Raw genomic sequence first — 27,475 nt, 5'->3', positions numbered from 1 at the left:
GGTGTGTGACATATATTTTTGTTTTTGCTCCAACATCACCTGTCAATCATCACAAAAATATCAGGAGAAAGGGGCGGGAGCAGCAAGGCCCCAACCTACCAAACGCAGCTGGAAATTTAGTACTGAACTGACTGAAAGCTGCCCTACAAAACAATGCATTATGGGACATGTGTCCTGATGGTTTTTGCAGTTAAGTGAGAAATTGAAACAATTTAAAATACCAATTGATTAAAAATAGGCTACATCCACTACAAAACATTAAAATAAATATAAAATATATAATAACACAGATTATACTAAGGGGGAGAGGAATATTAAAACGAAATTGAACTGAATTGAACTTCAACTTCCTGTTCTCCTTCGGTCTCGCTGCAGCAGCAGGTCGTCGCTGCTCCTTGCCCTTCTGCTGTGGTTTGGGGTGGGGGTCGGGGCCTCCGGTGCCTGGCGGGGGCGGTGGGGGCTCCGTTGGTCGGGGGGTCGGGTCCGGTGCCTGGGTGGGGCGGGCTGGGGCGCTGCGTGGTCCTCTGGGCTTGGGTGTGGGGGTGCGTGGTGGGGGGGTGGGGGGGTGGTCTGGCTTGGCTTGGGGGGGGTGGTCCCTTTGCCTGTGCTGGGGGGGGTTGGCGGGGGGCCCTGCTCGGGGGGGGGGGGGGGGGCAGCGGCGCTGGATGGGCTGCCCATCTGCACCTGGGGCTGGGATCGGCCCTTCCCTGGCTCTGGGACGGGGCGGGACAACCCTCTCGGGGCCCCCGGTCGCTCTGGGTGTCATCCGCTTCGGCTGCGGGGTCTGGGGTGGGGTGGGGGGCTTGTCGGCCCTGTCCTGTGGGGGGGCGTTCTGGGGGGGAGGGGGGGGGGCATTATTGGTACGGGTCGGGGGGGCTAACGGGTCGGGGTCTCCGCTGAGGCAATCAGTGGTTGCCTCGGCCAGTTGGCCTCCTCGGTCCCGTCAAGGCCTGACCAGAGCTCCTCTAGGGCCGGCGTCTGGGGGTGGGGGCCTGGGCTTGCTCCGGGGGGGGGCGACGCTTTCTGGCTCCTCTCTCTCTGTGTGGGGTGGGTGGTGCCGGGCCTGGGGTGTCGGCGCCTCCGGGGGTGGGGCCCCTGGGCTGGGTGGCCCTGGCCCCTTTGCTGGGGGTGGGGGGGGGGGGGGGGCTGGGGGACAGCTGTTTGACCACCGGGGGACAGTCTACCAGCTGTCCCCAACTTACCCCCTTCCTCATATAACCTCATATTAGGGTGAGGGGGTGGGGGGTCTAGCCTGCGATGCGCCTTGGGGGGGAGCTACTTGGCAGTGGCCCCCCTCCTATGGTTGCCGTATGGAGTGGGCCCCCCCTCTTTCGGTTTTATTTGCACCTTAGACATGTAGGGTCCTTGGTAGGGGGGGTGCTTGGACATCACTGCAAGCAAGCAGCAGATGTCCTCCTGGCACCCTACCCGCCAATTTTAACCGCACCTTAGACATTTAGGGCCCCTTGGTGGGGAGGGTGAGGGGACATCACTGTGAGTAATCAGGAGATGTCCCCTTAGTGCCCTACTCGCCAATTTTAACTGCACCCCCCTTAGTACACACACCCCTCCCCCTTCAATATATACATTCCAACATAAACACACACACATGCACACACACACCCTCTCAAACACACACATTTGCTGTGTGTGTGTAGAATTCTGTAGAATGTTTCATCATTCTACAGAAGCTCTGCTACATTGTTCATTCTGTCCAAGAACTTTTATTGAATATTTTTTAGCACAGTCAGCTTTAGTGGTACCTGAAGTAGCCAATATCTTTATGACTTTGCTGATTAAATAAAGCTTATGGAATGCACATTGGCAATGTGGAGTAAAGGATAATCTAAAACTGACCCCCACCATCTCCAAACTAATGATTGGGAATTTTAATTATAAATAACTTTGTCTCTTAACGTCTTTTTGGCTAACAACAGTTGGCAATAACAATATACTGCAGCAGATGGGATTTATGATTGCACTAAATAGTGTCTTTGCCTATTTGAAGAGCGGTCTGAATCTCTAAGTCCAAAATCAAGGGACCATAAACATTTCCCAGAAGTCTCTGAGAAAAACCAGTGTGCATCAATGCGAACTAGACTGGTGAATGTGGACCACAATGTGTTTGAATGATTTAAAGATTTTTTTTATTTTAGTTTAGTTTTTATAAATCATTCAAGGACACAGTGGATTCATAAATTACGGAGCCCGTGTCCTGACATTAAGATATTAAAATATATCTTGTTCCCACAGATTAATATCTTGTTCCCACAGATTATTATCTCGTTCGCACGAAATACTATTCCGTTCCCAAAAGGTACTATTGCGTTCCCTCGAAGTACTATTCCGTTCCCTCGAAATGATTAACTCGTGCGAACGCAATAATTAATCCGTTCGAACGCAATAATTATTCACGTCATAAGTCATTCACGCGGATATGCTATCTGTACGCTGGCAAAAGCCGCTGTCAGCGGTAACTTCCGTCTCTCTGTGACCCAGCATGCTTAGCGGCCAATCATTGGTCTTGTTGTTACACCTCGGTTACAGGGACACAGTGATTGGCCAATGATTGGCTGCAAAGCATGTTGGGAAACGTGACGTACCGCTATTGTTGTTATGCTACGAGCTAAAGGTAAGTGCATTAGGTGAAGCAGCCAGCTTAATATGATATTTTTCAGATTTTTATCGAGACAATAACAGATCGACCATTCTTGCTTTTATTTTTACCCCTATTTGTCAGTTTGGGGGGGCTGTGGTAGCAGGAAGGACCCAGAATGCAGAGACGGGAGGCACACGGGGTTTAATCGTAACAAAAGGCGCTGCAGAGCAGGGTAACAAAACAAAACTTACTGAGAGCAAAACATGGACATGGCAGAAGGGAGTCAGGGAAAAGACGTTACAGACATTACATGAGAGACGTTACGACGTTAATGGACCAGCACAAGAGGAAGGCAGAGACAAAACTTATATACAGACAGGGCAGACAAGACACAGGTGAACATGATCAGGACAGATTGGGACAAAGGAAGTAAAACTCAAAAACATGACAAGACAGGAAACCTTTCAAAATAAAACAGGAAACAGAACTCAAACATGACAGACCAAAGACACGGAAGTAGCAGCAGGAAGCGGCTTTTGCAGAAAGATGACGGAGGGTGTACCAGATCAGATGTGAATGAACGTGAATACGATGGATGCTTTTGTGCTTTTTAAAATAAATAAATTTGTTCTCTAAACATCCTCCGTGTCTTCAATGCAATGTAATGAGACACACACAGATAGAAATGTGAAGGTATCTGCTGTAAATCTATGACATAAATTAATAACAGGATCAATGATCGGCTACTTAGTTAGCATGTAGTCTTCGAATGTAAAAGCGACTGACTGCTAAAGTTAATAAAAGAAAAGTCCTGAATATTATTATTCCTATTGGACCCTAAACTACAATATCAGCTGTCTGTCAACCGACCAGCCAGTTGTCCAAATGCCGGCATACATCAAAGAGCTCTGCGGCGGAGCTAGCAGGAGCTATCGTATGACAAAGGAGCCTAGTTATCATAAATCTTTTGATATTTTTCTTATATTCATTGAAACAGTAATAAAGTGATCATTTTTGTTTTTTATGTACCTTTTTTGAACGAATGTGGGTCACAGAGACACGGAAGTTACCGCTGACAGCATATCCGCGTGAATGACTTATGACGTGAATAATTATTGCGTTCGAACGGATTAATTATTGCGTTCAAACGGATTAATTATTGCGTTCGCACGTGTTAATCATTTCGAGGGAACGGAATAGTATTTTGAGGGAACGGAATAGTATTTCGAGGGAACACAATAGTATCTTGTGGGAACGGAAAAGTATTTTGTGTGAACGAGATAATAATCTGTGGGAACAAGATATTAATCTGTGGGAACAAGATATATTTTAATATCTTAATGTCAGGACAAGGGCTCCGTAATAAATAGTCTTCGTATAATACAAATTTTTATTAGGTTATAATTTAAGGACATCTGTGATCTCACATATTTGCCATTGAAAAAAAAGGAAAAAGTAGTGAGCATGGTGTTCAAATTATTTTTAAAATCCAGGGCAATAGATAGTCCTGCAATATATGGTTTATAAGTAGTTAGGGAGTTAGGAGGGTATTTGGACATAGCCCCAGACATGAGAAAAACACAAATATGAATGATAAAATGTTAGTTGTGCTAATAGGTATTTGGGAATTGTTTGCCCCTCCCCTTATGTTTATGATTAAGGATGGGCTAGGAAAAATGTTTTAAATTTAAAAGTTTTAAATTTGTTTTAAATTATGGGAAACTGCAAGAAAGATAAAAAAGGAGAGAGAAAAAACCACAGTGTCAACAAAAACTTGTAGATGTGTTCAGCGGCGTTAGCATCTGTCGCCATTTTAACTGCACACAAGTGCAGTTATGCACACATTTCAGTCTGTGATTGAGCAAGCTTGGTGGCTTTGCTTCAGGTGATAAAAAAGTTGATGGTAGTTCCAGTTTTAGAAGGAACATGCCTTTTGCACAATTTGCAGTGCTGTTTTTGTTTTTACTCTGTTTTTTGTTAAATAACTGAAATACCTCCACACGGGGGCCGCAATTTATTTTTTGAGTTACCCGCCAAGTTGAATATTATTTTTTTCCGGCCAAATTATAACAATATTTTACACAGAAATACCTTCTGCCGACTGATTTTTTTTTTAAACATGAATTGGCATGAAAGTTCTTTATAAATGGTATGAACACCTCATTAATGTCATTAACGATAGATTTCCTAATGCCAGGTACATTTTATATTAAATCATAACAAAAACAGACCAGAAAGGAAAAAGCTAAATTTAGCTTATTCAATCTTAGTATGACAGCATTCTCCATTTTAAGAATTAATGTACAAAAAAGGAACTTTTTTCAGTTCCTACCAGGGACAAATTTACATGTATCTATGAAAAATATATTAGGAACACCTTCAAACCTAGAAAAGTGGATTGTTTTGTATCCTATGCACACAAAGACGTGAAGATTAGGAGATAATGCAACACACCACACATGTACAGTCAAGACCATGAATATTTGCACAAAGACACATTCTTTCTAATTTTGTTTCTGTACATTACCACAGTGAATTTTAAATAAAACAACTCAGATGCCATTGAAGTGCAGACTTTCAGCTTTCATTCCATGGGTTGAACAAAAAGATTGCATAAAAATGTGAAAAACTAAAGCATTTTTAAACACAATCCCTTAAATTCATGGGCTCGTAAGTAATTGGACAATTGACTTCCATGCTATTGCATGGGCAGGTGTGGGCAATTCCCTTGTTATGTCATTATGAGTGCTCCAGATAAAAGGCCTGGAGTTGATGAGAGAACTCGTGCTTGCATTTAGAAGATTTTGCTGTGAACAGACAACATGCCGTCAAAGGAGCTCTCCATGCGGGTCAAAAGAGCCATCATTAAGCTGAGAAAACAGAAAAAAACATGCGAGAAATAGCTACAGTATTAGGAGTGGCAAAATCAACAGTGTGGTACATCCTGAGAAAGAAAGAAAGCACTGGTGAACTCAGCAACGCAAAAAGACCTGGACATCCACGGAAGACAACATTGGTGGATGATTGCAGAATCATTTCCATGGTGAAGAAGAACCCGTTCACAACAGCCAACCAAGTGAACAACACTCTCCAGGAGGTAGGCGTATCAATATCCAAGTCTACCATAAAAAGAAGACTGCATAAAAGTAGATACAGAAGGTACACTGCAAGATGCAAGCCCTCATAAGCCTCAAGAATAGGAAGGCTAGATTGGACTTTGCTAAAAAGCATCTAAAAAAGCCAGCACAGTTCTGGAAAAACATTCTTTTTGACAGATAAAACCAAATTCAACCTCTACCAGAATGATGGCAAGAGAAAAGTATGGAAAAGGCGTGGAGAAGCTCATGATCCAAACACGTAGTGTGGATGATGTCCACACTACATCATCAGTAAAACACTGTAGAGGCAGTTTGATGGCCTGGGCGTGCATGGCTGCTAGTGGCACTGGGACACTAGTGTTTATTGATGACATGACACAGGACAAAAGCAGCCCAATGAATTCTGAGGTGTTCAGAGATATACTGTCTGCGAAGATCCAGGTGAATGCAGCCAAACTGATTTGGCGGCGTTTCATAATACAGATGGACAACAGCCCAAAACATACAGCCAAAGCAACTCAGGAGTTTATTAAAATAAAGAAGTGGAATATTCTTGAATGACCAAGACAGTACCTGATCTTAACCCAATTGAACATGCATTTCACTTGTTGAAGACTAAACTTCAGACAGAAAGGCCCACAAACAAACAGCAACTGAAAGCCGCTGCAGTACAGGCCTGGCAGAGCATTCAGAAGGAGAAAACCCAGCATCTGGTGATGTCCATGAGTTCAAGACTTCAGGCTGTCATTGCCAACAAACAGTGACCACACTGTTGATTTTGCCACTCCTAATACTCTAGCTATTTCTCGCATGTTTTTTTCTGTTTTCTCAGCTTAATGATGCCTCCTTTCAACCAAATAGTAGTAATGACCATTTTGCTTTCAGTTATTTCATTTGTCCGATTACTTACCAGCCCATGAAATGAAGGGTATGTGGTTAAAAAAAGCTTTAGTTTTTTCACATTTTTATGCAATCTTTTTGTTCAACCCATGGAATAAAAGCTGAAAGTCTACACTTCAATGGCATCTGAGTTGTTTTATTTAAAATTCACTGTGGTAATGTACAGAAACTAAATTAGAAAAAATGTGTCTCTGTCCAAATATTTATGAGATGTAGATACCTGGCTTGAAGCAATATCTGTATTATGCATGGTATAATGTACCCAGACCTAATTCTCATTAGACAAAGAAATATGTCCATGATTAGTTGATGTTTTTCCAAACCTTTTAGGTTGACTGCTGCAAGGAAACAATTTTGAGTTAGTGTGGGTATGCATCAGTGATTTATGGTGGACACTCTGCAGGATTTTCTGCAAAGCGTGGCTTCTTTTGAGACCACCGCTGCTTAGTCAGTCTTTAAGACATTAAGCTAATTTAAAGCCTATATGGGATTTCTGCACATTTTCCATTTTCTTGTGTGACATTCAGGAACATGGTGGAAGCTTCGGATCAGCAATAACTGCCAGGGATTTATTGCTTCCTTTACCTGCTGGATGGGGGTCAATGATGAAGATTAGTGAAGTGAAGCCAAGCTTTTGTTTCCAAGAAACTGAAATGAGATGCTGGAATAAAATGAATCTGGGTTTAAAAGCATGAAAAAAGTAGTATAGTGGTTTGGAAATTAAAATTCGTTAAAAACCAATATGACAACCAACCAATACCAAAATAAGATAAACCATTACCTCTACCGTATTTTTCGGAGTATAGGCTGCGATTGTTTGCATAGTTTGCCAACTTCTTGTGCTATCCTAAGCACTTTAACATTGGAATGGGGTCATCACCACAAAAGAGTGCGCTAAACCTCTTTTCTTCAACTCCAGGCCTTTCATCTGCTTCACTAATAAGGACATAACAAGGGAATTGCCCACACCTGCACATGCAATAGCACGGAAGTCAATTGTCCAATTACTTACGAGCCCATGAAATGAAGGGATTGTGTTTAATAAATGCTTTAGTTTTTAACATTTTTATGCAATCTGATCGATCGATCGATCGATCGATCGATCGATCTATCTATCTATCTATCTATCTATCTATCTATCTATCTATCTATCTATCTTTTCAGTCTAAAGTGCCAATTTTTTTATGTATTAATAATTCAAACATTACACAGAAAAAGTACACAAATCTCTGCGAGGTGGCAGTGCAGGACGTATAGAACAAGGATTTACTAGTGAAGGCCTCGAATTTAGCACCAAAGTCACTTTATTCAACTTCAAAAGTCTTATAGGCTATGTTTATTAAATAAAAACACAAACTACGGAGTGAGAGTACACAAATCTTTGTGAGGAGATGGCTTTGGCTTGCATATTAATATTATTGTTGTAGTTATGCATAATTAGAACAGATGAGGCAGTTTATTATGAAAACAAATAGCAGCAACAACCGTATGCTCTGCTGTAAATCCTTTTATTGGGGTTGGATCCCTGGGGCGGGAACTGCAGAACAGGCGCCGTGGTAGTATGGCTGCATCAGATGAGGCGTCTTGGTCTTGCTTCTGATTGAGGTGGCACGTGGGCTGCCCAGAGCCTCAATAAACGCTCCTGCGGACCCAGCTGGTCCTCCGCCGGGGACCCGGTGCGCAGCAGGGCCGACAGCGGCTTTCAGACAGCAGAAAAAATGAGCGCTCAGCGTAGTTGAACACGTTTGTTAAGTGACGTATGGATCAGAGGATGTTCGATTGATCGTTTTGCATGTCAATCAAATGACGTACTTCACGGTTAGGATGATGATCCACTGACAGCTTTTTAGAAAAATACATTTGTATTTTTTTGTTTATTTATTTTTGATGGCCCCCGATCTACCCAATGAGCATGCCTGGTGTGTATCATGCAGTCTTGTAGGATGACATGAATGCAGACATGTCTACCCTGACACAATCGCCTTCTTCAGCTAAAAACAATTTTCTCCTATGACTAAATCAAAATGAGGGCTGCACGGTGGCGCAGTGGTTAGCGGTATTGCCTCACAGCAAGAAGGCCCCCGGTTCAATTTCTGGCTGGGAACCTGAAACAGAACATCAATGGCAGACCTTTCTGTGTGGAGTTTGCATGTTCTCCATGTGCATGCATGGGTTCCTCCAGGATCTCCAGGTTCCTCCCACTGTCCAAAAAAACATGTTTCCTAGGTCAATTGGCAACTCTAAATTGTCCCTAGGTGTGAGTGTGAATGGGTGTGTGATTGCAGCTCTGTGACAGACAAGTGAACTGTCCAGGGTATCCCCTAACTTTGCCCACAAGTGGCCAGGATAGGCTCCGGCAGCCCCGTGACCCCGAAAGGGATAAAATGGCAGAAGATGAATGAATAAATTAACTACATCAAAGTGAGTTTATTAACTGTTTTATCACTAACTGAATCAAAAAATGTTTTTTGAGAACTGTCACCAGATTTCCAAAATGTTGAACAGGACTTGTCCTCGCATTGCAGACTTAGAGTGTATTCGGACCCTAAAATCATTTGGTCCAGAAGGAGTCTGCTTAACTTGGTCCGGATCAAGTCCTGAACCTTGTATTTGGTCTGTTTCACCCAGGGCGTCAAACTAGCCAGGACCGCCTCTGAAGACAGTACATGTTGAATGAGGTTGAATGAGAAGTGAATAATGGGTGAAAACAAAAAAAGTTAAATAATGCCTTTCACTGGAAACACCGGGTTTTCCAAAGGGTGTTGCGGCTCCCTGTGTTTTCATTTCTGTGGGAAACTGATCCAAATGGCTCTTTAAGTGGTAAAGGTTGCAGACCCCTGCCATAGCCAATCTTCTTGATTATTTGGCTGAAGGAGTTCAGACCTATGCAGAACAGCAGTGGGGACAGAGCTTCACCATGGTATATGCCACATTTGATGGACACCTGTGCAAGTGGCTTGCCATTGGCTTCAGGGTTAGGGTTAGGGTTAGGGTTAGGGTTAGGGTTAGGGTTAGGGTTAGGGTTAGGGTTAGGCTAGGGTTAGGGTTAGGGTTAGGGTTAGGGTTAGGCTTCAGGGGTGGTTTCCCACAGCTTCATTGAGTTTCCTATGAAGTCTTAGACTCCTGTTGATGTTGTATAGCTCCAAGCATTCAATAAACCATGTGTGTGGCATTGAGTCATAGGCTTTCTTGTAATCAATCCAGGCTGTGCACAGGTTAGTGTGTTGTGACCTGCAGTCTCTTGAGCGACTGTTCTATCAACCAGGAGTTGGTGCTTGACTCCTCTGGAGTCTCTACCAATGTATTGATCCATGTGCCTATTTAACTTTTTGCAAAGATACCTGATAAAACATGAGCTTCCATGTTGTGGAGATACAGGTTATTGGCCGGTAGTTGGATGTTACTGAACCCTTTGAGGGATTTTTCTTTATCAGGATTATTTACCCTTCCGTTAGCCATTTGAGGTGAGTCCCATCTCTTAGCAGCTGTTTCATTTGTGCTGCCAGGTGCTCATGTAGTGGAGTGACTTTCTTTAGCCAGTATGCATGTATCATGTCAGGGCCTGGTGGTGTCCAGTTCTTCATTCCTTGAGACTCTTTCTTGGATGACTGCCACTGTGATGTTACTGGATTCTGTTCAGGGAAGTTGTTATGTTCTTTTCTCAGAGACACTAGACATCGGCATTGCTGTTATGAGCTGTGTCTCTCTCTCCCCTATACTTTTCCAGTATTGTTTAGTTTATAACCTTGGTGAGTCAGCTTTGCTGTTTTGACCCTGCCACTGCGCGTATACTTTCACAGATTAAGTTGCGAAAAGCCTGTTTATCCATCTGGCTTCATTGCCTCTTGTGTACCTCTTTAGGCAGCTGCTCAAGGCCAGAAGCCTTTGTTCCGCAGTTTCCAGTGCTTCAGGTATGAGTATCTTGCTGTATCTCTTGGGTACTTTCTTTTTCATTGCACCTCTTTGGGCCTCTGTCAGCTGACTCACATCACTCCGAGCTGCCTTGATTTTAGCCTCCAACTGTTACTTCCATGGTGAGTTTTTTGTTCTCTCCCAGGGTTGCTCTAATTGCCAAGCATCTCAAGGATCACTGCTGGTGAAGTCTAAACCAGTTCATTGGTTTCTGTGAATGTTGTGGTAGGAATTGCCCTCAATGCTTCATTCAGTTTTCAGGAGACCTTTAGGTGGTACATCATTTAACCTTTGTAGCTGGTGTCTGGGTTGCCTTGTGTTCATTCTAGACATGATCTTATCTTTCAGGTCAGTTGCTGCCTCCCTCAGCATATCTGTAGTTATTGGGGCTGTGTACCCAAGCTCAGGGTGGGAGTGTGGTATAGCCTCCTCTCTGTCCTGGTGTTCTGGCTCACCCTTGGTATTGCAACTGTGTTGTACCGCTTCAATCTCAAGTTGTGATATGAGCTGCCGTTTTAGAATGTTAGAACATCGCGCTACAAGTTGCTTGGCAGATAGCCTTGATTGTGGGTTTCGAAGCATCCATTCACTACACATTCTCTGCATACAACCTCTCTAGGTGGGATTGCTTGAGTACGTAGCATTCCAACAGAACCTTGTTCTCACATATAGTCCATTTCCGTCTTGTTCCAGTAGCCCACTTTCCATCAGGGTGCTCTGGTCCCCCACCACCTGACCCAGATCTTGTTTGGCCGGGCGACGTCTAAACCAGCATGACATGTAATCCACTGTCTCTAATGGGTTATGAGGTACGCAGTAGCATTAAGGGACTTGCCCGAGGGCCCTCACTGTGTTATATTAATTGCCCGTCATTGATATGGCAATTGCCCCATTACCAATGATTGTTCATTCCGCTGCTGGGAATCAAACCGTGGTTTCCTGTGTGCCAGTCCTGTACCGTACTTTTTTTCAACGTGCTTACTTATACAAGTAGTGAGACCATATAACAGTTACACTTTTTTTAATGTTTAAGCTTATTTAAAAAAATGGCTGGAAAAAAAGTTCCTTAATTGCAACTAAATTCAATTTACAGACTTTAGATAAAAGGGTTACAGACCTAAAATATACACTTTGTAAGGTGTCTTAACTTAAAAGGCTTTCAAAGAAATTTAGAACTTGTTAGGACGCATACAAGATCTCTGTTTTTTTCTTTGGAATCACCACGGTGCTGCAGCTTTCACTTCATGTCATTTGGAACTATTGATGGTATCAACACTGAGGAGGGTGTGGGCCGAAAATCACTGAGTAGGCAGTGATGTTACATAAACACAAGTCCACTCTGACCAAAGTAGCACAAACTCCCTTGTGTACATGTACTGTTAAGGATTAGCACTGCAGAGAATAAGGCACGCATTTCAAAATAAAACAAACAAAAAATAAACATGAGGAATCACACAGGAAATGGTAAAACCAGATGAAACTGCCCCTGGTTGACAACATTAGAATGAGCTACTAAAAAACTACTGTCTTTTTATTCTATAACATACAAACTGAAGCCTTTACATGCTAAACTATATAAAAAGTATTTAGAAAAAATATAGAAAGAATTAAAAAATATATTTGAAATATTTTAAAATAATATTCTAAAAAGTAGAAAATTACATATAAAACAAATAAAAACTTTGAACGTTGTTCACCTTTTGCGCATCCTGTCAGGGGTCACCAAGCAAATGAGCTTTTACTGATTCGCATAGGTGGTTTTGGTAGGAGGTTTTATGCCAGATGCCCTTCCTGACACAACCATGTGTTTTCAAGGCACAGGGAGATCAAGAAAGGCGCCAAGGGCCTTGCCTAAGACTGGAATTGGCTCATTGCACACGCTGCAAAGCTAACCAGGGGTTGACATAGCCCAGAAATTTGCACTGGCCCACAGGGCCAGTAGTTTTTGAAAGTTACTGGCCCGACACCGCGCACAGCGAGACCCGCCTCGCAGGTGCTTGCAACTTTAGGGGGGTCCGGGGGCATACCCCCCCCGGGAAAATTTTAATATGGTGCAATTTGGTGCATTCTGGTGACATCTAACACTGATTTCTACACTTTTCAATGACTGAAAATAGAGCATATCAAACTTAAATCTGCTCTAGTCTGTTTCAGATGTTTTGAAGAGAGCACTGCAGTGAAGTAGTTAACACTAGTTAAGAAGTTTTCATGCTGCTTCTAATCACTGCTATTTCACATTTGTTCCTAATCAATAGTTAAGAAGTTTTATTGACTTTTTTGCTCTGACTGCCTTAAGGTTCTGCTTTTTGTTACTGTTGCAAAGTTACATTTACTTTTTAGTTACTTTAGTTGCCTAATTAAATTGAATAATTGAAAAATTAAATACAATTAAATTACTGAGATCATTCAGTTAACTAGAAATACTTACTGCTTACAGTGTTGTAAAGAAAAACAAAATTAAGTAGTTTGACATTATACTCCGTTTGAGTCTGAGATTCAGGTATTTGTAGTTGCCTTTGATTCTTTGACATTCAGCTTAAAGCTTAGTGCATACAATTTCATCTTCAATGCATTCATTAAATATCTTGCTGTCCATACTACTAATTCCACCCATTACTCTGTCTAACATATTCCTATCTATTCCTGCCATGTCTTCCACATCTCTGACATGCTTCAGTCTCTCTTCAGTGACGGTGTTGGATTTATGATCATCGCGGTGAAAAACCACCAGGGGGCGCGCGCTGATATGTGTGTCAGTTTAAATATATCTGCATAAAATGTAATAATAACCCACTGGCTTGTTCCTTCGTTGTTGCTGTTTAACATTGTTTAGTATTGAATTGTTACATTCAATAAAGTTTGAAAAAAAAATTGAGTGAGCACGTGCCGCGTGGTGCTCGGCAGTGACAGCCGCGCGCGCAGGCAGGAGAGGAGGAGAAGAGTGATAAAAGGTTTCCCATAGAAACCCTTTAAGTCTGAACACAGGACTAGCAGAAAAAGTTAATTATAAAGACGAGGTAAATCTACACGTTTTCGCAAAATATACTTTATTGAAAAAGGTGAAAAATGTATTAATTGTTAGATATTTTAGTGGCCCGAGCGGACAAGTAAAAAATAAAGTCTTGTGGTCCGTACTGCTCGAAAAACAGGACCGGGCCAGCGGACAAATGGCTATGTCGAGCCCTGCTAACCTAAGTTTCTTGTGTGCCACCAAATAAATATCTAACATATATTAAAGTACAAAATTTATAAACATATACATTTATTTATTTTTTAATTAGCAGTAAGAGAAAGATCAATTATTGTGGTTAATCAGTTCACTAGAAGACGAAAAACGAAAATAATCAGTACATTTTTCCATGGTGGACAACAAAAATATAAATAAAAGAATAACCCAATGAAATAACATCAGTTCAATGCGACTTTATATTAAACTTTCTTAAGTTCCATAGAAATATGTAAAAATGTATCCATGGTGTATTAAATCTGTTCTTTCATCTGGGATACAAAAAAAAATCTAGAAAAAGTCATTCAAACTTTCCAACTCATGACATGTTGACGCATATCGAGGATAACACCACGCACATTGTTCTGTCCTTTAACACGCCCACACCCAGGCATTAATTTACAGACTTTCTAACCAGTAAGTGACGGTTGCTTGATGTTCTCAGGTTCCTCACAAAAGCATTGCTTGAACACATATTGCTGAGGGCTGAACATAGCTTGACCTGTCTTTGTTCTTACTTTTGTTCCTTCCTCGTGTGCTCAACTCTTCTAATTTCCCTCCTTCTCCCTCTTTCCTTTTTGCCAACTTGCATTCTTGAAATACAAAAACTTCAATCAGTCCTTGTTCTCTTGCAACAGTAGCAATATGAAGTTGCAGTAAAACCTTTGCATCAGACACCTGTTACACAGCAGGAACAGAGGAGAATATAGAGAGCCCCTCTGCAGAACAGCTGACCTAACACAAAGCTGAACCTAGTAGAATAAAGGTGCTTAGCCGGCATCCTCTTTTTTCTTTTTGCTGCAAAGGTCTCTGCAGAAGCTCCAACAATCTGCAAGATGCAACATAAAGGAATATGAGATTTTCCCTGCAATTTACACCTTTTTGCTTTGATTAAAGTGCCTCTAGAGCTGAGACAAAAGAAAACCACAATCTAAAGGTTGGAATAAAAAAGAAAAAGAACAGAAAACTGTCTTAAATGATCCATCCATCTCTTCAAAGGGGTTGCTGGAGCCTATTCCTACTACTGTAGAGTGAAGTAGGGTGTAGCCTAACTCTTAAGGGTGTTTTGAAAACCCTCACATGCAAACTATACACAGAAAGAACCCAGCTGGGAATTTGAACTACAGCCTAAATCAGGGATCCGCAAACTTCAACACAAAAAGAGCTATTTGGGCCAGTTTACCAAAACCCAGCTTGAGTTAGACCTTTTTAGATAAAACTCAAATGTTACTGTTACGAATAAAAAGAAGATATCATTTACTTTTCAAAATTGATCATGTTTTTTTGTTTATTTTTTTGACAAGGCTCCAATGAGTTATTTTCAAAATGAGATACCTTTTTCCAAATATAACCATCCCAATGCACCAAATGTTCTTCAATGCAAAAAAAACATTATTTTCTTATGTCCTCCGTTCCTTTACCTAATTATATGACTTCAGTGGCATGTTGAAAGGTTGAACATTGACTAATCACACTCTGATTTAGTAGTGATGTTTGGATGGCGTCCTTTTTAAGACACAAAATGGCCAACTGTTTGAAAATTTATCATGGAGGAGAAATTAATAATTGTGGTTTGTCCCCTGATGGAATTATATGACAGCAAGTCTTTCATATATGGAAATAAAGCTGTGAAAAAAAAGCCTGGAGCAAGTTTTGCAAGATTGGAACTGTTTCGACATTTTGCATCAAATAGTTAGGGGTATCAACAGTCCAATGTAAACATTAAATGGTAAATGCACATTCAAGAATGTGACAACTTTAGCACGTTTTTTAACATACGTCACATGCCCGGTGTGAACATAGCTTTACTGTTGTAGTAGCCCATTAGCCATAAATTAATAAATCTAACTAATTAATAAATCAAGCAATGCAATCAATAGTAGTTAGAAAAGTCATTTTGATTACTATCCTTTTATTATTCTTTAACACTGAAGGGTTAAAAGAGTCACACGTGGCTCAGGAGCCTCAGATTGCAGACTCCAGGCCTAAAACAATGGATCCAATAATTACTGCCATACTGGGTATTGTGTGCTCTAAAGACGAACCTAAATCATTTGAAGTTTCTCTGCACAACTGTGGTCTGCTCAATAATTTAGCAAACAGAAAGTTTATCCAGAGAAAACAAAACAAAAAACAAAAAAATCCAACACCATCTGTCTCCAAACAACTGTCATTACCATTATTATATGGAATGGTAAAAACTCTACAAATCAAAATCCCTTTTCAAAACTGCGTTTCAAACGCAGAAAATCACCCATGTTTCAAGTGGGAGTAAAAATAAAACACCTACATGCAGCAGAAATTTCACACAGCACCTCAAATGTTTCTACTCTGAAATGCAGCAAAAGCAGGTGGGCAAAAACACAGAACTTATAAGGAGTTATTAAGCTATAACAACAATAACTGATTAAAGGAAAACTTCATCACTTGGTGATAATGGATGCAAAGAGATCGTGGTATCCCTGTGCATTATGCATGTTTGCTTAGTTAATAAAACAACATGGAGTTAAGGATATTCAGCATTAAAAAATACAATTTGCCAAAAATGCTCTATAACAACTACCATATTTTTGGAGTACATGTCGAGGTTTTTTTGCATAGTTTGGTCAGGGGTGTTGAACCCAAGAGGGACTTAAATGTGATTTTAAAAAATAAATATTGGCTCATATATTTGGTATTTTCCGACTAATAACTGGTTGCCCTTTAGCGGTTGTTTCTTGCTAACAAATGCAAGCGGGCAGTCTAGGTGTGTGCATCAGTATTTACTATATGGACAAACATACTAAACAAACATGGGGGAGAATCTGATTGTTTCTTCTTATTATGCTATTTTTTCTTATTTGCATAGAGACATTTTTATTTTTGTTTTTATATTTTGGTTTCTTGACAGCAAGAAATCAGGCTAAGTTATACGGGTTAGAAGAAAGTACAGCTGACAGCGCCTTAATTCAGACACAGTGCCTGCAGTAGAAGGTAAATATCACCATAAAAGAAAAAAGACTGAAAGATCTCATTAACCAGATATGGAGACATAATTATCAATAACCTTTAGGGCTCTTTAAAATAAATAAACCTGATTTCTCAATGGCATCCGTGTATACCGTGCATTGTAAATTAGATATACGGTTAATGGTTTATATGTAGTAATGAGGCTAAAAACTTGCCAGTAGCTTCTCCCACATGCGACAGAATCGTCTAGTTTATGAACACATATTTGGACAAGCACTGAGCATCGAACTTGAAGTGCAAAGAAAAAGAGGCAGCTGAGGTGAATTTAAGGCATGAATCGCTTTCATTGTGATCACAGCATAACACCGGACTTGTTGCATTTGTTCAGAAGTGTTGCACTTTTCTCCCAAAAGCTCGACTTAAACTCCATAGCAACTTATATGTACTTATATATTTATTTTTCATTCATTCATCTTCTTCCGTTTTGTCCCTTATGGGGTCACGGGGCTGCCGGAGCCTATCCCGGCCACTTACGGGCGAAGGCAGGGGACACCCTGGACAGGTCGCCAGTCTGTTCCAGGGCCACAAACACACATCCATTCACTCTCACACTCACACCTATTGACAATTTAGAGTTGCCAATTGACCTATGAAGCATGTTTTTGGACAGTGGGAAAAAGCCGGAGACCCCGGAGAAAACCCACGCATGAACGGGGAGAAATGCAACACAAGCTTGCAGGGCGGGCCGGGTGAGCACACACCTTGCTGACACAAGTAAATACAGAGTGGTGAGTGAGGAAGCAACAACAGTTTTAGCTTTTAGTTATAGGTCCATTTTATCAGCAAATTTTTTTCTTATCGGAATTATCCACATGTCGTCATATTGTCCATTATCGGCCGATAATTATCGGTGTACGATATTACCGTACAACCCTTAACTATACATACATTTTTTTGCAGATGGCTGCACAACTTGTGTTGAACATCTACCACAAAAGCTGCATTGACTGCAGGGTGAAGCTCAACCGACTCCTGCTGTTGAACCAACCATCTCCTGGACTTTACTGCTATTCCTTCAATTTATTTGACTGTTTCTTGAAATTTTCTTGTTTTCTTTATGGCAGCTCTCCATATTATGGTCCCCATTCTTCCTTAAAGAAAAAAAAAGTATTGATCTGGCTCTTTCTGTTTTGTAACACCTCACTCTCACAACTCCCTTTGTTAATAATCCCCCCTTCAACTATTATGCCCTGCTTTGACTGTTTGCAGTAAAGACATAAACAGGAGCCATAAATTAGTGTCTTACTGGTAAAACTGGACCATCTCCATTTTTTCTTCAGTATAATACACTTTTACTACATTTTTATACTAAGAAATAGCACACAAATAGAAGAAACATTTTTGCCCGCAAATGTATGACAATAGTCGCGTTTACAAACCTCAACACAACCCTTTAAAAACAGAATACAGGGCAAGAAGGACGTCAAAAGAACTGAATTTATACTCAAAATTTCTCTCTCAACAAGAATGAAAATAGGAGCATAATAGAGCCCCATCCTTCATTTCCTGTCTGACTCACCAGATTGGATCTGGCATTTTAGCGCTTGCAGCCACACCATGTTGTTTACAAACCACAGACCATCTCCATTAGTCGTTTACCTTCTTTGCTTTCTTCTTACGATGGGCCAATTTCCCTGTAGATTTCTCTTTAACCTCCTCGCTCATCATAGCAGCTGTGAAAAGTCCAAAACCTGTGTGCGTTGGGAGTCCAAAAGCTTTCTTTTTCAAATTTAATCCAGCATGGATGAACAGACCAGAGTGGAGAGGTGGCCTCTCTCGGAGCGCACAACAAGGTCCTCGCTCAGCTGCCCACACCCACTTCCACACACGCAGACATGGACTCAGATGTGTGTGTGTGAGGCAGAGAGGAGAGTGGCCAGCATGAAAGCATGGCTGAAGCGATGGAGATGCTTTCCATGACTCCTTCTTAAACGCTTCACTTTAACCTGTGGCTTTCTTCCACACGCTCCACAAGTAAGAGCAACAAGCTGCAGTACCTCAACTGTCCATACCATCTAACTGCTTGCTGCGATCTCCTTTTTCAGGCACAACTAAAAATGATCAATAATGACACTTAACTCACTAAATACGAATTTCTCCTTTTGTTTGGTAGGATTGCAAAATAAATATCAGAAAAAAATATTTCCACTAAAAAATTGACAGATTTATTCATAAACTGTAGTTTTTCCAGAAAGCAGGGTATGCTGCATACCCTATGTTTAAAGGGTAAGTCAGCTGATATTCTCCACTTTTGGTTTCAAAACAGCGGTTATTTTCAGGGTATGTAAGTTACCATAGCAACTTAATCTCTGAGCCTAACTTCCTAAAATGTGCTGTCTTATCACAAGAATTATTTATTAAGAGTGATGCGATTTTACAAAAGACTTGTTATTTTATTTGGAAAAAATATAAAAATTTACTTCCTCCAACTTTTTTTCAAGCAATTAATTCAATTTTTTTTAAAAACTTCACATTTAATGGATTCCATGTGTCATATACTTTATGTATAAGTACAAATATACTGTATTAGCAAAAGTATTTGCTCACTCATCCAAGTGATCAAATCATGTGTCTTAATCTCTGGGCCTGGCCAAAGGTGCATACAATTAAACACTCTGTTAAACAAACTATAGTTATATAAAAAAAGACAGATCTCCATCCCATCACATTAGCCTTTTCCACTCATTTGACAAGCATGAAAAAGGACAAGAAATTCCCATGATGGTGGATCACTGGGTTAGTGTCGTGTGTGTAAGTGAGAGTGGATTATACAAGAGTGAGTTGGCTAGCCAAGTACAATTATGATTACAATAATCGGAGAGGCAGAGGCTTTTATTGAATCTGCTCCTGCAGGCTTTCATACCACACTTCAATTTTATGCTGAATAAAAGCACCACACTTACAGCAGAATTAATTTATGTGTGCATTTGAATTTACATCCAGATATGCGAGACGATTTACTGCTGCTTTTTGTCCACTCAGACCCAGACTGAAATGTAGGCTTAGTCTGACACCTACTGACCACAGCTTGACATGACAAACTGTACCAATCTGAACTGCTAGGGAGATACAAGAAAAGGGGTACAAACACAATGTTGCCATTTTCAAAGTTTAGACAAGATGTCACAGACATAAACACATCGTTTAACAGGGTGCAATGCAGACCTGAGCATGTTAAGTCAGTGCAGTGGAAAGAACATAATGAGTGGTCTGTTGTGCATCTATGCATATAGCACATATTTGACAGCTAGTCAACCTGTCTGCGCTAAGTGTGCCCAACAATACCATAGGGATTTAAAGATCGTGTACAGCTGGTGGTGAGGAGGAGCTCCAGGGCAGAGCACAGAGAAAGTAAGGCATAGAGACAGGACCAGACTTTAACTAGCTGGGGTGGCTGGTAACATCCAAAGTCTACCACCCAAATTAGATTTCTACTAGCCCAACAATTCTCAGAAACAGTTATTTGCTTATACGAAAATCCTTTTATTTATAAAGTTTCAGTTGATTATTATACTAGCGCATAAACAAACAAATATTAATAATTGAAGGTGAGGTCTTATCTTCGTTTTATAACATTACAGAAAGGTAATGTTATTGTAACTAGAAATACTTCTGATCTCTGAATCTTTTTATGAACAGATACCTTTCTTTAAAGCATCGACATTTTAAACAAAGCCTTAATGTTATTATCTAGCCATGATCATTTATTTACAACTTGAACATTTTTGTTCACATCACAAATTTTATTTTCAATGAACTGAAGAGTAAAGATTAAAACCAGTGATTAACGATAAAATAAACATTTTTATGTTTTTTTAAAATACCTTGGCTAGAAAAACATGCATATATTAATATGTGCAACATTTTGCATTATTGTGTGTGTGTTCTTACAGATCAGTGTGTTGTAGTTGTGAGTCTTAGGGTGTATTCAGACTACAAAAAACTAATTTGGTCTGGACAAAATCAGTTTAATTTGGTCTGGATCAAGTCCTGAATCTTGCATTTGATCTGCATTCAGAATGTAGTCACACACACTTTCCTGTTTTGAATCAAAGCTTCTACACAAAACCACAACTAAAGATCTCTTCAGTCACTGGCCAGGAATTACGAGGGTGAGGCAAAGCAACAAGAGGGAGAAATGATGGAAGTCCAGTGCTTGGCAATCCTTGTCAGGATAGTTTACCTATTCAAACTTTATATTTCGATGACCAATTTTTTTTAACTTGTCTTGTCCAACTTCTGAGCAAACAGATGAAAGCTGAAGGCCTCTTGGGTTGGACATATTTTACTTTTACAACATGGGGTTATGAATCTTCTGACACACCAGATGTATATTTGAATAAACCCCTTTTGCAATTAGTACTAAACTTTATTCATATTAATTACATTTGTAACAGTTTTTTGTTGGACGGAAAAGAAAAGGAGGGAAGAAGACAGAGGGGTTTTGGGGGGGGTGATTATAGAGGGGGGGGGGGGGGGAATCATAAAACATCATAAAGTAACAAGTTGCTGGATGTTTATAATCACTACGGTCAGGTTTAGATGTATGAAAAATCTAAATGGGGCGGGGCCTGTTCACACACACTAAAAATGTTACAAACATACCTTTTGGCTACAATAATGTTCATATAAAAACAAGTCAACATGGGCATAATACAACTAATGTTCACACACGCATACCTAAGCATTGAGACTAACATGTGAAACACTTCATTCAGTCATGCTAACAATAAAAATTACCTGCAAACCTCAATGTAGCAATAGAGACATAATGACAGCACATGAGTGTGGAAATTCCATGCAGCCCCTGAATGCATCTTGTGCTGCTGTAAGGATCGTAAAATTTGGTTTGGTTTTTGTCACTTAAGTTATGGTTTTTGGTCATGTTTAAATTGTCCCTCAGTCACGCCAGTTTCAGGTTTGTCTTCATTTCAGTTAATTATCCTCAGTCTATTTAAGTGTCTGGTTCTTTCTGGTCAGGTCATCTACTCTGCTCTGTTCGGTTGCATCACCTTTTTGTTGCTCCATGGGTTTTTGTCTTTTTCAAGTTTATTTATTAAATGTCCAAGTTTCTGTCACCAAGCCTGGTCTCCTGCATTTTCCCCCACCAGCTCATGGATAGCTGTGGTGTAAAGCTGCACAACTAAGTTGGAATTAGATGTTTGAACCAACTCTGGGATTGGTATTTGTGGTAGCCAGGGACTAAAAAATCATGGTTGTGATTTAATAGACACAATCAAGAGAGCATCTTTATGAGGTCCCTAAAATCCTTGTATCCTTAACTAACTCACTAAACTTAATCGCACTCACTGGATTTGGCACTATAACAAGAAGTGAGCTTGCTAAAGGGGGTTATGGGTGATATGCTTACTCAAACCAAGCTCTTGAGGCATTAATAGAATGGGATATTTGAGACAAATTCCACAGAGATCTTTCTTTGCTTCCTGTTACACTCATAAATCTAACAGTGAGACACATGTCATGTATTCTGGTCTCAAGAGTATTTGGTGAAAAGAGAAAGATAAGAATGTCTAGGACAAAGTGAGAAATGGCTGAAAGCTGTCTGGCGTGCTTTTTGAGTGGCTAGCGTCTTGCGTTTGTGTGGCTACTGCTTTGTATAGATGCTCCTTTTAGGGTAAATGCTTCTTTGGGAAAGAAGTTTTATCTTGGTTATGTTATGGCTGTGGCTGTATTTAGTTTATTTTTCTTTTTATTCTGTCTTTTGTGTATTTTATTCATATTAGTGGGACTTCTGTGGTTTTGTGGATCTTTAAACATCTGTCTCTGATTTCTTTCAGGTGTGGTGATGGAAAGGGTGTGGCTCCTATTGGACCCAAGCTGATGAAGGCAGCCTTTAAAAGCACAGTGTGGCCTTCCAGCCTGCAAGAAGGGAGCTTTGCTGCAAACTGGCTACACTGCAGCTTAGTGCTCTTCTCCACCTGTTATGTAGTCTGTGTTGCACTTTGTAGTTCTTTTTTTGCTTTGTGTTCAGGCCCACTCTGTATATTCTTTTGTTTAGTGTAGTTATGTTTTAAGTAGGGTTGCACAATAATATCGGATACTGATAATTATTGGCCGATATTGGACATTATGACGTCATGCCAATAAATCAGATAAGAAAAATATTAGCTGATAAAATGTATAGATAACTAAAAGCTTAAACTGCCGTCGCTTCCTCCCTCACAACTCTGCATTTAGTTGTGCCAGCAAGGTGTCTGCTCACTCCTCCCATCCTGCAAGCTTCTGTAGCATGTAAGTGACGTCACCACTCCATCCTCCAGACGCGGCCGTCCGGAAGAGTCTCCCGGAGCTGCCACCTCTCCAGGCAGTGGAATCAGTGACACTTTAGATTCCATAGATAAGAGCTCTCCAGCCTTGATTGCCGCTCGAATCTGCTGGAGATCCTCCACAGAGAGTTCTAAGGTCTGCAAGAGTCTTTGGAATTCAGCCAGCAGCAGGTGCGGGAGATCACAGCGGAGAACCAGGCCCTCAGAGAGAACGTTAAGACCCTGAGCAACGCCACCGCTCGTCTTTCTGAGGAGAACCGCTCCATCAAAGAAACCCTCCTGGATCTTCAGGCGAGGAGCATGAGGGACAATCTGGTGATCTCGGGTATTCCAGAGGAGGCAGGAGAAGACCCGGAGGCCACAGTGAAGACCTTCATGGAGGCCCACCTAAAGCTCCCCAAAGTCCAGGTACAGCAGATCACGTTCCAGAGGGTTCACCGGCTTGGAAGAAGAAGGTCCAACAACCAGCTTCCGAGACCGATTGTGGCTAAATTTGAGAATTTCGAGCAAAAGGAGCTGGTGAAGAGCCGTGGCCGGGAGCTGAAGGGTACACACGTAAGGGTTAATGGCCGACGAAGTGTGCGTTATTACTTTTTAACGCACACCGTGGAAGCCTGAACCGTCCGACTAATTATTTATCATTAAAATTATAATTATAATGATAATGAAAATGGTATTTGACATTTCATTTTTAAAATGTTCTCTGATAAATGTGTACCAAATTCATTTAGAAATGTCTGATTTAACATTTAAAATGGATTAACAGAAATGCTTTTTCATTTTCAAAATGAAGCTGCATCAAATGACTCAAAATTAAAATGAAAAAGCAATCCGCCAAAAGGCTTTTTCCTTTTCTTCTTCAACACTGCTTATTATGTCACTTAATTAAAATGATAAAGAAAATGGTATTTGACATTTCATTTTCAAAAAGTTCTCAGGCCTTCCCTAATTTCAAGTTTGCCTGCCTGATGCAGTGGTTTTGTTTTGCAGTTTTTGGTTAATGCTATTAAAGCTCCTATTCCCCTGCAACCTCCTGCCTCCTCATCCTCTAGGGCCGGAAATAGAAGCCCCATGAAGCTTTCCTAGGGGTTCTTGTAAGGGCAGGCATTTAAGGGCAGGGATGCCAGTATAGCTTAGTCAGTTTGTTAGTTCATTTTAGTATTTTCCTATTGAACTCTTTGTATTCGTGATCCTTTTGAGTTCATGTTTTACTTCGAAGCCCATCGAGACGACTGTTGTTGTGATTTTGGGCTATACAAATAAAATTGAATTGAATTGAATTGAATTGAATGTAATTGTGTGCCTGGGTGCCTCCTTCATCCCCCGCCGTAACTTGAGCTCCTCACAATTTCCATTCATGTACTCTGCTAGTTACAACTCCAAACAAAGAGGAGTTGCTGTTTTAATTAATAAAAACATTAAATTTACTCATAAGGATACAGTTACTGACCCAGAAGGCCGATTTGTAATTATTAATATATCAGTTCAGAATAAGGACCTTTGCATAGTCAATATCTATGTCCCGAATGTTGACGACTCTTCTATTTTTCACAGATTCTTCACCTCATTCTCGGTTCACTCTGACTCCACAGTTCTTATAGGAGACGTCAATCTGATTCTGGATCCTGAACTTGACAGACTCAGCATGGCAGCACACCAGTGCACATGGCAGTCTGCAAGTATTCTAAAGCAGTACATGAATGATCTCGGTCTCTGTGACGCTTGGCGCTCATGTCACCCAAACACTAAAGGGTTCACCTCTTTTTCTCCAGATTAGTCAGTAAATCTCTTTTAAAAGAAATTAAAAGTTCCACCATTCATCAAATCATTATCAGTGATCATGCACCAGTTTCTGTAAATATTTCTAGGGAAATCCCCACACCCTCAGTTACATATTGGGGGTTTAATACTTCTCTGTTAAAAGACCAAGAATTTATTCAATTCTTTAAAAAAGAGTGGGCAACCTTCTTAGAATTCAACCTTACTCCTGATATCTCACCATGAATAAATGATATCATTAATAAACAAACACAATTTCAAATACAAAGGCTACGACCTGAAAGATTTGAAAACTCAAATAGATCTGGCAAATTTCTATCTAATCAGCTTAAAGTCAATAAAGAAAAATCAACAATCACTTCTATTATGGACCAAACCGGAAATGTCATGGGTGTGCAAGGCGGGAATTGAACCTGCAATATTACGATCATGGGTTGACCAGCCTACCGCTGCACCATGGCTGCCCGTACATGCACAGGCCTCCCCCACTGCTCTTAGCCGAGCCTTCTTTGTTCCGGTCGCTGCAGTGAACAACGGGGCTAGTTAGCTGGATAGCCGTATCGGGAATCTGCGGGTGTAGCCAGGATTCTGATATAACCAGCACACGGCAGTCACCGACATACCGGTTTACTTCCATGAGTAGTTCCAGCTCGTTTATTTCATTGTTCAGCGATCGTGCATTGGCAAGGAACGTACTCGGATGAGGAGGCCTATGGGGGTTTTTCCTCAGTCTTTCCAGCGGGCCTGAGTGGCAGCCCCGATTCTGCTTCCTGTCTCCCCTCCATCTCAGTCTCCTGCCAGCACCGAAAACAAACCAGGGGGCACCCGCTGGTCTCGCTATCTCCGTGGGAATGCTGTGTGTGCGGCAAAACTCTTCAGTGACGGTTAGATGCAATGTAGAACCGATGTCCAAAAGCTTCTGTCGACTGAAGTGGTTGTTTACGTGTGCAGAGGAGCACAAAAAGCAGCACAAGAAACACAAAAAAAAAAAAACAGTAACTCCACAATCCAAGAGCTGCGAGCCGCTGCGTCCGTACGTGCCGCCATCTTAGCCCTTGTTATCTTAGCCCTTATTCAGACATACCTCTGGTTTGTCAAAGATTCATAATCCCTGTTGTTAAAGTAAAATATGTCCAACACAAGAGGCCTTCAGCTCTCATTTGTTTGCCCAGCTGTTGGACAGGACAAGTTAAAAAAAATAAAATAAAAAAGAGCAAAGACTGAATGCCTTCCAAATTTGCAACCTCCGACGACTTCTTGACATTACCTGAAAGGCTTGCATCTCAAATGCTGATGTTTTGGCCCAGGCAGGCATGTCAAGCATTTTTGCCATTCTCTCCCAGAAGCGCGTGCGCTGGCTCGGACATGTTTGCAGGACGATGGCTGCATTCCAAAGGATGGCAAGCTATCTATGGCGAGCTCGCCACTGGAACACAGCCAACCGGATGAGCCGCCCTGCGCTACAAGGATGTTTGCATTGGGGATCTGAAGTCAAGCAACATCGACCCAGCAGATCTCGAAACAGCATCTTCCGACCGCTCTAGCTGGCGTGCCAACAACATAACCGGCGTCAAGCTGGCTGAGAAGAAAAGAGAGATCCAGTGTGAGGAAAGGAAGATCCGCAAACAGCAGAGAACCAGCCCACCACTGCCATTGTACCCACATTGGACTACACTTTGAGTTGCTACTAAAATGTGGGAAGGCCCATAATCTTGTGTCAGCCTGTCTTAGTGGGTGTCAACATAGTCACTATCGCAGCTGATAAAAATAAAAAAAACAAAAAAATTAAAAGGTGTCAATGTGAGGTGTAGATGTGAATAGGTGCTAGTGCTGTGTAGGAGTTTCTCATAAAGCCTCAAGCTTTGAAAGTTAGCACATAAAAATGTCTTTGATCTCCATCCTTTTTGAATGATGCATCATTTTTTTGTAAATTCCTTTGCAGGCTTAATGAGGGCACGAAGAAGCGGTGAAACTTGTCAATACTTGTCCATCACTCAGGCTGTTATTAAACATCTCTGTATTCATGTGTTTGGAAGTTCAGCCAAATGGAAATGACTAAATCCAATCATACATTCGACTAACTGATGAAAATTAATACAAAATATTTTCTGCTATGGGCTTTGGGCCTGTGTGGGTGTGTGTGTGTGTGTGTCCCACCTTCCTTTCTACATTTCGTAACAACCTGTCCTGATGATATCTGGTGGATATGCGTTTGTGTGTATGCATAGACAGACTTAGTTTATGAAGGTTAGTGCAGGCTATACTTTTATTTGTGCTAACTTCTGTTTGCATGGATGTTTGTCTATAAGATTTATATAAAATTGAAAATAAGTATTTATGTAAAAGGGCGGGGCAATAAATCAATTTGATCCATTAATTCAAATTTTGCAAATTAAAAAGATTTATTTTTTGGAAAATCTGAATCATCCCCCAGCATCCTGGTCTCTTGGACTTCCGTTGTTCAGAGTAAGGTCAGCCCACCCTTGTCTATCAATGTGCAGATGATAAAATGGCAGCTAGCAAAGAGTAGTTTGTTCCTTAAAGAAGGAACCATTTCTTCAGCTATACAGAACTGGTTCGGTTTTGAGACTGGAGACTTTGAGCAAAAAACTGCCCGCCACCAAAAGTAGTAGTACAATGAATTTGTTTCAAAGGCTAAAACAGA

At 41.0% G+C, this 27,475-nt stretch overlaps 1 protein-coding gene across 2 annotated transcripts in view; it reads right to left on the bottom strand.

Moving 5' to 3' along the window:
* The window catches only part of LOC101172448 (ankyrin-3-like), a gene marked incomplete at its 3' end in the record, with an annotated part of 145,783 nt that overhangs the window by 91,098 nt on the left and 27,210 nt on the right, over positions 1-27,475 (bottom strand). Inside the window, 1 exon segment of one of the 2 annotated variants that reach the window (XM_023949390.1) lies at positions 18,344-18,898. Within the exon segment in view, the coding sequence (XP_023805158.1) occupies positions 18,344-18,412 (69 nt within the window). 2 annotated transcript variants of the gene reach the window in all.

This window comes from Oryzias latipes, chromosome 19 (genome assembly GCF_002234675.1).
Source record: "Oryzias latipes chromosome 19, ASM223467v1".
Taxonomy (NCBI): Eukaryota; Metazoa; Chordata; class Actinopteri; order Beloniformes; family Adrianichthyidae; genus Oryzias; species Oryzias latipes.
The sequence above is the reverse complement of the archived record's forward strand: the minus strand, read 5'-3'. Positions and strand labels throughout refer to the sequence as shown.